The 13367-nt window shown below is 45.5% G+C and overlaps 1 protein-coding gene across 9 annotated transcripts in view; it reads left to right on the top strand.

Moving 5' to 3' along the window:
- FRMD4A (FERM domain containing 4A) overlaps positions 1–13367 on the top strand; it is a 386124-nt gene that overhangs the window by 178305 nt on the left and 194452 nt on the right. The window contains exon 1 of one of the 9 annotated variants that reach the window (XM_080391700.1): positions 3421–3444. The exons of the other annotated variants lie outside the window; for them this stretch is intronic. Coding sequence (XP_080247826.1) covers positions 3436–3444 — 9 coding nt within the window. The 5' untranslated portion in view covers positions 3421–3435. Of the gene's footprint in view, positions 1–3420; positions 3445–13367 lie in introns of those variants that run through there. 9 annotated transcript variants of the gene reach the window in all.

Raw genomic sequence — 13367 nt, 5'->3', positions numbered from 1 at the left:
ATCCATGAACACTCATTCATATCGTGACTTTAAAACACAGCAGACAGAGATAAATCCATAAACGGGTATTTATTGCCACAGAAAACAGATGGCAGAAGACAAAGCTCCCATGTTCTTATCCCAAGCTGCAAGTACGTTAAGAATGCGGCAGGAAACGTCATTCCTCCTATAAATAAATTTCTCTTGAGAAGAGAGAACCCAGGGCTGAAAAAAAAAATAAAAATCAGTCTTTCTGCTCTGCAGGCCAAGTCTGAGGCAGGTTTTCCCACGCTATTCTGCAGCTTATGGTGACCTTTGCTTTTGGCAAGAGAGGAGGTTGCCTTCAAGCAAACCCAGTAAAAGACTTGGGGTATGTCTTGCCGCTGCACAAATCTACCAGTGCTTTTACTACTCTGAGTTACTGGTTTTCTTTTTCTACTAGACAAAGAATGATTCAGTGTTTGGCTGGTTATTAATCATTTTTCTAGCATGGATTCAAAAGCCAAGTGGTTGGAAACCTCTCACACCAAGGGCTGTAGTGCAGGGACTAACGGGGTGGAACAAGGCAGATCTTACAGCGCTCACGGTGGAGTGGTCCTCATTTGTTAAACCTTCTCGTGCAAGCCTCTGTGAGTGATGCTGTGAGCACTCGCTCTGACACCATGACTAAGTGAGTGCTTCAAGGGAAGTTGATATTTCCAGTTCATGTTATTTACTTGCAAATTCTTACGCTGGCAAGCAGGTCCCACAGACCTCTGCTTAGCACCTTCAGTGACATTTTTTGGATGGGTGTCTTACCTTGACAGCAGCACTACCAATCTGATAGACTACCGAAGTGACAGCAGAGTTACTCAGATACTGTGGGTAACAAAAGATCAGTAGATATTTGAGCATAGAAGTTTCCCAAGAAAGAAGAGAGACCCTGAAGTAAGGAACTCCTGTTGTCTTAGCTTTTTTCTGGAAGTCGCTCAAGTCACAAGGTGATGAAACCAATATACAGACCTGGAGCAGTGATAAAAAATGTGGTGTTTCATAACACACTTTATTTGCAGTTAATTATCCACCAGCCCTATAGACAAATAATTGTATCCAAAAAACCCAACCAATGAATAAGATAAGCTTAAGTAACAAAACTGTCACCTGTATAATGCTCTGATATAATCACTTGTGACTGTAGAAACATCAATTTTATCTGCTTCAGCTGAGCTTTTTCTTTTCTGACCTGTTCACAAGTATTTTGAAGGAATTGGTTTAATTTGAACTCTACCTAGACAGATAAATGCTTGGTGCACCTTCTTGGGTGTCTGGAAATTGTAATATTTTGTGACATTTCCAAAAGGTGTAGCAAATCAAAACTGACTTTTCTGTGAAATGGAGCTGTGCCAGGCTTTATCCCCCCCTAGAATGCAGGCAGGCTAGCAGTGGAAGAGGCGAGAGCATGGCAGAGGCTAATGGGTAAGTGACTGGTGAACTCTGCAGAGTTTGGAGCCAGGATGCCGCTCAAATTGGCTTTCAAATGGTTGGCATTTGATTTAATTATCAGAAGCTTTCAAGGCCTGGAGACCTGATGAGCAGAGGCTCTGCTGTGAAATTTCCAGTGCTTCAGATTCTTATTTTGATCAGAAAATGAAAAGCTTTTTTTCATTACAGTTTGGCATTTGTTGCCTTCGCACTGGCCAGACCCTGGGACAGCAAGGGTAGGTCAGGGGACAGGGCAAGGGCGAGCCAGGGAACAGAGGCTGGGAGCCAGAAATGAGCCAAATGGTTTGGATTCGCATGAAGCATCGTGTGAATCCAGCTATAAAGCTTTGGAGGTGGTGGAAAGGCGCCTGTAGTTCATGGACCCTTTCGGTCTTCCAGCTAACAGAACTGCTCAGAGGGCTTTCTCAGGTAGCTAGTACCATGCCCGCGATCACACGCCCACCAGCAGCCCAGAGCTCAGGAGTTACGATGGTTTAGCACCAGTCTGCCTCAAGGCAGTGCTCTGCAGCTCAAAAGGCAAGAACCTGCCACCCCTACAAGGAGGTTCCTGGAAGGACTTTTCCACACAGAGACTATGTTTCATGGAAGATCAGCAATGAATAGATCATGCAGAGTGGTAGCCTGTACATTTGAAATACCTTCCAACCCACCCCACCCTAACCCAGCTTCCAGCCAGGACTTATCCCGGGGGGGGGGGGGGGGGGGGGGGGCGGGGGGGGCTTAGCATGCCTTCAGCTGGGTTTTAAAGTTCAGGCATAGAAAGCCTCTAGACCATCAATTCATGATCCATACAAGGGATTGCTTAGACATTGCTCCAGTGTTTCCTGAACTAGCAGCACTTTCAGACATCAAAGTGCAATACATGCCTTTTCCTTAAAGTTCTTAATTTCTTGATGAGCTTTTTCATCCATTTAGATCAGGAAACTGTAAGTGTATGGGGAAAAAAAAACGTGGATGAGCAGTAAACTTAGCCTTCGCAGAGCTTTTCCATTTTACCTCTTGAGACATGTTGCGTCGAGAGAAGGCACCAGCACAAGTCTGGTGAAACACCAGCAGTGACTTTAGTGAAGCTCACAAGCACCACGGTCCCCCTAACCAGCCTGACAGAAATCATGAAAGAGGCTGTGCTGACCAAAAGGAAATCTCTTCTGTAGGTGGTCGCACAGTTTCTATTTTGCTGGTTCAAGAAGTTCGGAAAGTTGGATTTAGGCTTCAAAGCACACTTCCAAACCTCTGGTCAAACTTTCTGTCTGAGCTTAGCTTATTTCCTTGTGAAGTATATATTATCCTCATTGCCTCAATCATTTCTAATGGCTTCAAAGGAACAGTGACTTCAGCAGATGGCTATGAGTGGTTCTTACACTTTTATTTTTCTTGTTGGGACCAAAGCATCAAACTCTCCAAATTGCACAGGCAAGGAGCTCAATTAGTCTCCACTTCCCGAAGACACAACATAAAAAGCTTTTGAAAAGATAACGGGCTACAAATGATGCCATTTAGTCACCTGCACACAGTCTACAAACCAGCTGTACTTCTGGAATATATTTAGAAGGTGTAATTAGTGTTGTGCATGCTTTTAAATAAGTGAGCAAGTTTCTAAACCAAGGTTAAAGTTCATTTTAGTTTCCAGCACTCCTTCTACAGAGGCCACCAAGTCTTGATGGGTTAGGACCATGGATATCTATTTTCTCAGGCTTTGCATCATCATAGATTAGGTAAACTCCGTGTGAAACAAGAGCTAAGGACTGATAACATGCAATTAATGCTGATGCACTAAGCATCTGCCCTTTGGAGATCCACGTGCAGAACAAGTGCCTTTGTACTGTTTTCCATTTTAGTTCAAAATAGAAATCACTGCAAGAGTGAACCGAATCGGCCTTAACTCAAAGGTTTCTGCCACAGGGAGTTTCCATCCTGCCAGCTCCCAACAGATGAGTGATGTGATGAGATGTTTTGGAGAAACTCATCTAAAAGATGTTAAAGGTAGGGGTTTATGTTCTTGCTAGTGTGTATTTCCCATGTCAGCTGCCTTCCACTTGTACCTTCAGCCAGCCTATGTTTACAAGTTTGTCATGCAGCTGCAATAATTTTTACTACCATTTCAGGCCTCCTCAGTAGTCAGAGAGAGTAATGGTGACAACTTATCCTAATATCTTCAAAGACAATGTAGGATGGGATGAATTACCCTCTGTGCTGACATCCATCTTCCATTAACTGTGGAGGGAACAAAAGCCTTCCAGTCAGAGGAGGTAAACACAGCCTGCCATGCCAGCTCTGCATGCTTACTTCTGGAGACCAGATCCAGATGGGGCATCCAGGCTAGCCCAGCTCAGATGGGAGCATCCCCACAACATAGGTCTGACTCCACAACTGTGTGTTCACTAGCGCTGCACATGGCCCTGTGAATCTTTGGTTTATCAGCCCGAGGTTTGTCCTGGGAAGCCCTGCACTACCACCTCCAATGGCGGTGGGACATGTGGGAGAAGTTCCCTGTCCTTGGAGAGGAGTCCTGGGGCGGGGCATGTGCACACACACACACCCCTAGTTCTAGGGCATGGGTTGCACCCGGCTGTAGAGAAGAAGTAAATCTACTTCACAGCCAGAAGAGCAATCCAGTTCATTCATGTTGGAGCTACTGTATGCTTCTCACAGCTTTTACCGTGTGGAAGATCAGATGAGCAAAATTTGGCACTGTGCAGTTGCTCCTTCCATCAAAAGGAACATGTTAACAGAAAGTATGCTTCTTGCAATACAGTTTGTTGATTGTGCAGGCTACTGAAAGGTGTCAACATTGCCATCCTTTTGGTGGCCCTGCCCTCATAGCCCTGGTGCTGGTCCACTGCTCCTCTAGATCAGGCTGGAAACCTGCAGCACAGCACGATGACTGTGTTGTCTGTGGAGTCAGAGCTAGGCAGAAGGTTTTGCTGCCTTATTGCTTGGCATCATTATGTCATCACCAAAGTCCCAGAAAAGCTAAAATCTGTGTCGTAAGGGCAGCAATACAGGCTCTTGTCCACCGTATGGATGACTCCACCAGATATAGGGCAGGTGCTAAGCAGCAGAGCCCTGGGCTCCAGCCCCTTCTCTGGGTCCTTGAAGCCACGTTTGTAGAAGCAGTTGTTCGGTTTTAGGAGCTTCTGTGTTTGAATGACCCTCTGTTTGGGGAGCTCATGGTGCTCGCTTTTTGTTTCTTTTGGAGACAAGTGTGTTCAGAGAGCCTGAGGGAATGTTTGAACTTGCTCTGAAAGACAGCCCCATCGTCATCCTCTGAGTTAGTCTCCCACGTCTACATGCTTGCAGGCTAGAAGTAAGGGCACCAGAAGTAGATCATTGAAAATGCACAGTGTAGCTTTATGACCGATGGCTTGATAAAATGCCAGGTACCTCATCTGAGTACAGGGTGGCTGGGGATATAGGGGACTGGATCCTGTATTTGCACCCACTCAAAATGCCTCTCTTTCATTGAAGGACAGATATAATCTGACATTCAAAGCAATAAGTATCTCCTGTCAGCTTCTCTGCATAAATACCTGTATTTACTGCATCTGAAAGAGATGCTGAGATCTGGCTGGGTGACAGCTCAGAGGAAGAGCACAGGATCAGTGCGCTCCCCTGATTGGTGTGATCCATGAGAAATTACTTTTCAGACAGAGGAATGTCAATGTCCTTTTCCTTCTCCACAACACTCCAAAAACACTCTCCAATATCTTGCTTTTATTAATCCTTAACCCATTCAGTAGCCATGGTATGTCTCTAAGCACAAGACGGGTCCTGCATGGGTTGTAATATTATCCATGATGGTTTGGAGCATCTTAGGAAGCTGAATGAGGATGACAACAAGTGACTTTCTGTCTTTCAGCCTTCCCTTAATCAATCTTAATGCATCAGCAGACAGCGGGGAGGGGGACAAGCAAGGTTAAAACTCCGCAGGTAGTTTGTCCTCATTAAACATCCAGATTTTCACAGAAAACCAAGAAAAGAGAGTTGCAAATCTTTGACAGGCTCTCCTTTCCTCAGAGCTGAGGTCAAAGCTGTTACTGCTGCCTGAGGGCAGAGCCTGGAGTTCCCAATTTTTGAAAATACCATCCACGAAAATCTGTCAAGGCTAATATGATGGATGGGCTGTTGTAAGAGAGAAGCTTGGCAATCCTACATCACAATTTAAAATTATTCCTTATAATACATTGGGCTTTACGTATTACAAAGGCTCCACAGACACTGATCCTCTCCAGACCTCTGCAAGACCCAGCCAGTGCTGTCGTTCCCACTTGGCAGCCGGGATGCGTTCAGGGTAAAAGCCAAGGTGAACTGCCAACACCATGCAAATCTGGGTGTGTTTGAAGCAGAATCAAAGTTCAGGGCTCCCATTAGCTGGAAGTGCACATCCACATCCCCTTCCTCCCCCTCCAGCATCTCCCCACCCAACCCGTGCTTGCAAACCACACCAGAGACTGGGAGGAGGCTTTTTAATTTTCATAATTTCCACTCTGAAACATTGGAAAGCTTCCTTTTTCCACCCTGGATTTTTCTGTAACGCAGCCATTGTGTATCCTCCTGTAAACTTTCAAAAGCACCAATAGTGTGGCAGTTTCCTGCAGATGAAAAAGGGGTTTGCTTCAGTTACAGCAAGTGGGAACCTAGCCAAGAAAAGCCATAAAACCAGAGGACGTTGATTTTTAAAAGCACAGTTATGTTAGCGCATTCCAATGCATCCAATCAGTCACTGGAGAGTAATTAAAGTGGCCCTGGAGCCAACCTCCAGCTTCTGGAGGATGGTGTCAAGGGAAAGATAAGCAGGCTGATGCCAGCAGATGATCTAGCTCCTATGCCTTACGATCAGTCACAGCAGACTGTGCGGTGCTGGCCAGACTCCGGGTTGCAGCAGCATTTTGAAAACTTTCTATTCCTGAGCTTGGTTTTATACTAATCCACGGACGCTGTTATCTGCCCTAGACTGGAAGGGAAATTGCTGAAAGATTCAGGACAAGGGTGTAGGCAGCATGAATGTTTTCCTGAAAAGGCCAAGAGATGCTGTGAGGTCCCTGAACATCCCTCAGAGAGTCCTGCACTGGTGCTTTCTCTGAAGTCAGTGCCTTCCCTTCCCCAGGAGTCCTCTAAGGGGCTCAAGGTGAAAGAACCCCATTTTGGAGGGAAGAGAGAAAAATATTTCTGCAAGTCAGCATCTTTTAGAGAAATTCCTGGTGGAAACCCACAAACCCTCATATGCTGAATCACTTGATGATGGATCAGACATCTTCCACAGCCCAGGATATGTACCACCATGCTCTTGCATGCAGCCCCTCTCCTGTAAGGTCAGCACTTCGCGAGGAGAGACTGCAGGGCTGGCCTCAAATTCCCTGGCCACCAGCCTCCAAGAAACTTTCTGTTGTTTATCTTTCATAATGATTGCCCATCGGGGAGGCGCTGACCGTCTCTCCCTCCCAGTTCCTAGCTTGCCAAGCCAAGAAATACCAGCATGAAAAGGTCCATATTCTCTTACCCTGGAATGAACTGACCACGTCCGGTCAGACAGGGACAGAGCCCAAAATCCCGTCTATGTGGGCTTTTCTTTCCCATGACAGTTTCCCAATCAGATCTTGAGTAAACATGAGGTCATCACCAATTTGTAATTGCTGAAACTGATGTCTCTCCCAATCGCATCTCTTACAGAGGCAGCAATATGCTTTCATCCTTGCTGTTCTGTCCATATCTTAATCACTCCTCCGACAAAACCAAACACCCTATTTTGAAATCAAACAGATTCACAGTGGGTGTTCCCTGCCAAGGCAATGATTCTTGTCTGACTGGACCACTGCCCTGTACAGTGTTGATTTTGGTGGGCTTCAGACATAAATCTTCCCAACGACCGTTCTCTCACTGGGCGGAATAAGAGCCCTATTGTTGCAGCTACGATGCATTTGGGACACATCTCCACTGCTCTTTAGACCAAGGCAGACGCTTAATGGCGCTGTTCTCATAGCTGAGTGCCCTGTTTCATCTCCCTTTCGTGATGGAGCGGAGTGGTCCCAGACTCTGTACCTGGGAACAGTGAGGGTGGAGGGGTTGTTGCTCACTGTCCCCTCCTTTTGGCAGAGCAAAGGCTTGGGGGAGCCTTCATACCAAAGCCTAGGCAAAAGCACGGTGATGGAAATGTGCAGTCATTTACGTTCCTCCTGAATCCTGCTATAACTCAAAGGGGGTCAGGCAGAACCAACTCTGTGCTGAAGTGCCTGGTTCACACAGACCGACCCCTTGGCTCTGCAAAAGAGGTTTTTCCTGCTCTGTAAGGTTGTGGTATGGCTTTGCCCACTGATGCCTGTCCATGATGAGGCTGAACCCTGGTTCCTACCCCTACTGTCAGGGCCCTTCAGAGGCTGCTCTGCAGCGCAGGTGTGCCTGGGTCCCCAAGGGCAAGGCATGCACTGCCAGCACTTGTCCACACGGTGAAAGCAGTCACACAAGGACCAAGAACACCTCTCTGTCCTAAACAGAGATGGAGTGGGAGCCAGATCAAGGCAACATAACACCAAGAGCCATAAGAGCAGATCAAAAGACCTTCAGCCCTGTGGGAGCTTCATGTCTGGATAGAGATCGTGCTGTGACTGGGTTGCATCTGGAGTCACACAGGGTGTGTGCTGTGTGGGACCTACAGGAGAGGGCATAGCATGGCATTTCAGGCTGACACAGAGGGTCTGGTGGGAACTGCCTAGAAGAAATGAGGGGAATCTCTCAAGTGGTTCAAAGAGAATGGTGTGGATAGAATATACAGCCCTAAGCAATGAAGAAGTGAGTTTATTTCAACCACATAAAGCTATTCAACTCATGAACAACATTAGCTGAGTTTTGATCACTCCTTTTTTTTCCAAGCTACTGTGGCGCTTGGGCAGAACTTCCAAGTTCATCGTTCTCTTAAAAGTTCCTATATTTGTTTTCCTTAGATTCAAGACTTCTTTAAAAAAAAAAAAAGAAGAAAAAAAAAAGAAAGAAAATGTGCCATATCCTTCAGCTGCAAATGATTTAATAGTTCTTGGCTTTGTGTGATCTGAATATTTTCTTGTTCTCTTGCTTTGCAGCTGTGACCTACTTAATTACAAGCAGGAAACAAACCCCAGAATCATTAGACATTCTGCCTGGCTTGAAGAAGGGGAAAAAAATAAAAAATCTTGTGTTGTTAAATACTAGGATGTCCTTCTTAATAACAGGAAGTCAAGCTCCAGATAGCAACAGTGAACATTTGAATTCTTTGTGCATCAAGATAAGTACAGCAAAGAGCTTATGGGTTTTATTTTTTGTGGCATGAATGTTTAGGGGCAGGGGAAATGACAGCTACTTCTAACAGCCAAAATGGGAATGAGTCATAAATTTCTAAATCAAGAGGGTAAATCCTCTTTGTTTTAACTTCTGAACAGCTTCAGTCTGGTGTCCATAGAGACAATGAAGTGACTGACTTGCTGCTTCGATCTAGCAGCTTTGATCCATTTTCTCCTCTTTACAGGAGGTATGAGCAAACAAGCTAGGCAGTGAGCTTGGATTCCACATTGCAGATCATCAAGTTGGAAGGCAGAGCATGGGGGAGTTTGATTAACTCCTCTCCACCTCTGCAGATGGAGTCTGGGCTACTATTTATACCTCCCGAGGCTCAGCACCCCGTCTGGATATGCTGGTGGGTACGTGGGTGCAATAGCAGCTATAGAAAACAGCCAGAGAAAGGGAAAGCCAGGACTGCCAGCCTTTGTGACTGGCTGTCCCACACAGGCACTTCTTGTCCCTGTTTATCCACTGCTCTGGTAGCAGCTCAATAACACAAATCTCTCAATGCACCACGAGGCAATAGAAGCTGATGTTTGTACAGGGTTTTAAGCCGAGCAGCAACAGAAGTGCAAGTTATCATCTTCTGTCAACTGTGCATGCATTATCACTGTAGATGGCACGGATCCAGTGCTGTCCTACAACGCAAATGGAGTTTTTCCATTAGCACGAGCCACAGGGATCTCTGTTTCGGGAGCAAACGGGGTAGAGGTCAACTGTTATGCTCTACTGAGAAGGTCTGACTGGTCCCATCTGGGGAGATGTTCTCAGCGTGAAGATCCGCTGCAGTACAGTAATCCCCCTACGCTGACTCTTGAGTTTCCCATCTGCAAGTTAATTGTGCTATGGCGATAGAAACAACCAAAACGCCCCACGTGAATCAGACCCAGCGCAGATGCCATGAATGAGTGTGCAAGTGTGTGCATGCACCGCATTTTGTGGTGTTAACAGTTCCTCAGCATGGCTCGTTTTGGGACCACTCTACCCCAGATTTAACAGACCTATCACCTTCCCCCATGGCACTCTCCCTGCGTGCGTTTAGCACCACCTGGATGCATAAAGCACTGCTCTCACAGGGAGTGCCTGTATATATACATAACCAGTCCACCTCAGGGGACGTTTATTCACCCATAGTTAATGCTTATTTTGATAATCAGTGTAGAAGCTTTCAACACAGAGAATACACTATCGATCCGAGGTATCTTTAGTATTTCTGCTTTTTGCTGCATAACTCGTGTGGAATTATGACTAGTTGGCTTTCTAACAGGCTGAACACATGTTTACTTTTTAACGCAAAACAGTTCACCTAAGATGTCAGGGCACCTGGCAAATGTCAGTGAATTAATCTACTGAGGAAACGGAGACCCATAAAGTTACATGATTCGTCTAATGTTGCTCAGGAAACTGATGACTTTTCTGGATTAGGACCAGATCCCTCCTCATTTCTACTCTGAAGGTTATATTTGACCTGCTTTTATCTTTCCTCTCTATCCAGTGACAATCACAACCTAACCAGCAAGAGCAGTATTTATTTGTAATGATCATTTATAAGGAGCTTCATAATGAATTTTATATGAGCTTTAACTGAGGCAGAGGCAGGTTTTCCAACCCATAAGCTCAAATGTGAGAAATCATAAGATCAAACATGAGAAATCTGGACCATTGATTTTCTAAAATAAGTTCCCTTTGCCCTCCTCCTTTTTAGTGAAATGCTCGGCTCTTGTCTGTGAACAGATAGGACTTTGTATTAGTCATTGAATGCAGTGAGTGTTACCACTGGGTCTGAATCAGACAGACTACTTAAATATATCTGCAGGATAAGATGTAAGTAAATGTTCTGCTGAAATGGGCTGTTTGTGCTGTACGTCGCCTGGTTTTGCATAGACAGCAAGGTTGCCCTTCATTAAGTTATCCATCTTGCCACAGGGCAAAACCTCAGACAGGCTTTTTATGAGCCACCAGATTTGTCCTCTCTCCCAAGCAAATAGTGCCAGTTAAGAGACACCCGCAACAGGGAGAAGCCGTGTGTCCTCCAAACCACAGCCTGCAGCCAAGGCCATTTTAACAGCTTGACCATCATCTTCTGATAAGGGGTGAGAAATGCATAAATCAAAATGGCATGAACACCGGGTACAGGGGAACCTCTTGTAAAGGCTAATAATCGTCCCAGTCGCCAAGGGAATAAGCAAAAGCTTGCAACAATGAAAGGGTAACTGAAGAAGTGCACGGCTCCTTCTGTGAGCAGTCAGGTGTGTTCTATCCACAGTTTGAAATTCAGCACCCACCTGATGGGCACAAATACAGGCTTGCCTTGGGTTCGTATTGCTTCACCCCTGAACCTTGCCAGAGGCTATTTTAGACACAGGCAAATAACATGGAAGGAAAACAGCTCAGCTGCTGGATGAGTTGTAGGTTGCTCCGGTTCATATCTGCCTCCTAAGCAGGCTGGGATTTTTTTTCTGTTTTCTTCTGGCCAAAAATAATTCCTCAGAAGATTTCTGCACATAATAGCAGAGAGCAGCGTGATGATAGACCTTGTGGTGATGGGCATGTGTGAGCATGTGCTGCTTTGATTGGACACCCTGGTCACAGGACGTTACAGTCCCCAGCAGGATCAGAGTTAATCATAAGCTTGGGTTTCCAAAGTGAATAATCGTATTTAAGATCTCGCCATTCACTTTCTGTGGCTGTTCTGCACTATTTACTTAATACGCTGTCCTGACCTACATCCCCTCCCGCTGATTCATTCACCGCAGCATTCGCAGAGCAAGAGGATTGAATAGCAAATCTCTGCACAATCTCTTTCACGTTTTGGCGTAGTAGAAATCACTTTAGCTTTAGTAGTGAAAATCACTTTAGCTGGTGGAATATTAGGGACAAGTACAAGCCCAGCTTTATAGGATCGACCTACTACCAAACCTTGTTAAATTGCTAACACAGCTTACTTTAGAAAATGAATGCGCATGATGTAAGGATATGACATACTCTCCTGTGCCAGTCAATAAAAAACCCTCCAAAGGGAGGATACGTACAGCCTTACGCAGAAGGAGCTGCTGTTCGCATGACAATAACGCTTAGCACTACCAGAGCACTTTACATTTTCAAAGAGCTTTAAAAATGTTATGATCAAGGTGGATGGCTGGAATAGTAAATTTTCATTCAGTTATTACCGTGAAGCAGCAATTCATTTCATTATGGAACATTTTAGGCCATATGGACTCATGAGAACATCTTGAGAAAATTGGTCAGGATTTCTGACTCATGATGTTCGTCCCGCAAAATGTAACCAGCAGAAAAGTCTTCCGTTTCTTGAATTTTCTCTGCAGGGGGGTTGTAGGTCTGGCAGCAATGGCAGTCCAGGGGGTGAGAGGTGCAGGCTGTTTGTAGCTGTGGCATTGGTAGCATCTGATGGGTGAGAGTTAGAAGGTAACTGAAGTGGAGCAGACACAGCCATCACATTTGCATGGGGCAGCAGATCTCTGGGGAGACACTTCCAAGTTCAGTTTCTTGACCTAGAGCTCCAGAAAGGTGAGCTAGGGGTGCTGGTGCCTCCTCTTCAAGCCTGCAAAGGTTCAGGCATGATCATTGTCTGGGTCTTGCAGCCCAGCCATGCTGAGGTCATGATCTTTTAGCAATACATAACGATTACACAGGGTCAGCAGACCCTTAGCTGATCAAAGCTCTTAGCAGACCCAGTATGGACATCCATACTTCATTTTCACTCTTTTTAAATTCAGGTGAGTTTCCTTAGCCTGGAACATGCATGTTGTATAATATAGCCCTCAAAGTCTGAGGATTTGCTTCCTCAACAGAAATGCCACTCCCAGCTCCTTTTAAAATGCTCCCCTCAAACTTTTCCTTATAGAAAGAAAGTACAAAACCTGCAAAGTTACGAGAAATAAAGCCCAAAGTCCTTGCACTCTGGGAAGCCCCTACCGGGCACACAGAAAGCCCCCATGGTCCCTCCCTGGATTTGCAGTGAGGCCACTTCTCAGTGGAAAGACAAAGAAGATAAATGGGTCAGCATGAGGGATGACACCACCTTGGCTGGGGTGGCAATAGGGCACTCAGAGGCTTAGGTTCTCAAGTGGATTTGGTGTCCAATGTCCGTTTGGAAATCTTGGTAGAGTTTGTGGTTCAGTGCAGTTACAGCAGGGAGGTCATTTCTATAGGTGCCCACAGAGGGCATACGTGAAGGAAGGAGGGTGGCTTTTGTCCATGTGTTTGATCACTTGGAAGTGGGTCATCTCTAACTGTTCCTGTTATATCAGCCACAAAAATGATGTGCCATTAAGACACAAGGAGGAAAATGCAACTAGTTAAACATCCAAAAAGACATCTCTAACATAAGAAAGCGTGAAGCTGCAACATGAAAGGGAACTTTAAACACAAAGATCTAACAACATTAATCCTCTCAACATTATAGAGAAATAAAGATCAAAAAAGCTAATGGTTTTGAAATAAGAGCTAGAAGACCACATTGGGCTGGAGCTGCAGGGACCGTTGGGGCCACATGTTGAGCAGAAGCAGGATGTTTCTGGTGTGTATACAACAAGCTACAAGGAAACCACCCTCCACCTGGCATGTCTGCCTTTCAA

Source organism: Falco punctatus (assembly GCF_963210335.1).
Source record: "Falco punctatus genome assembly, chromosome: 6".
NCBI lineage: Eukaryota > Metazoa > Chordata > Aves > Falconiformes > Falconidae > Falco > Falco punctatus.
Note: the sequence above shows the minus strand (reverse complement) of the source record. Positions and strands in the feature narration are given on the sequence as shown.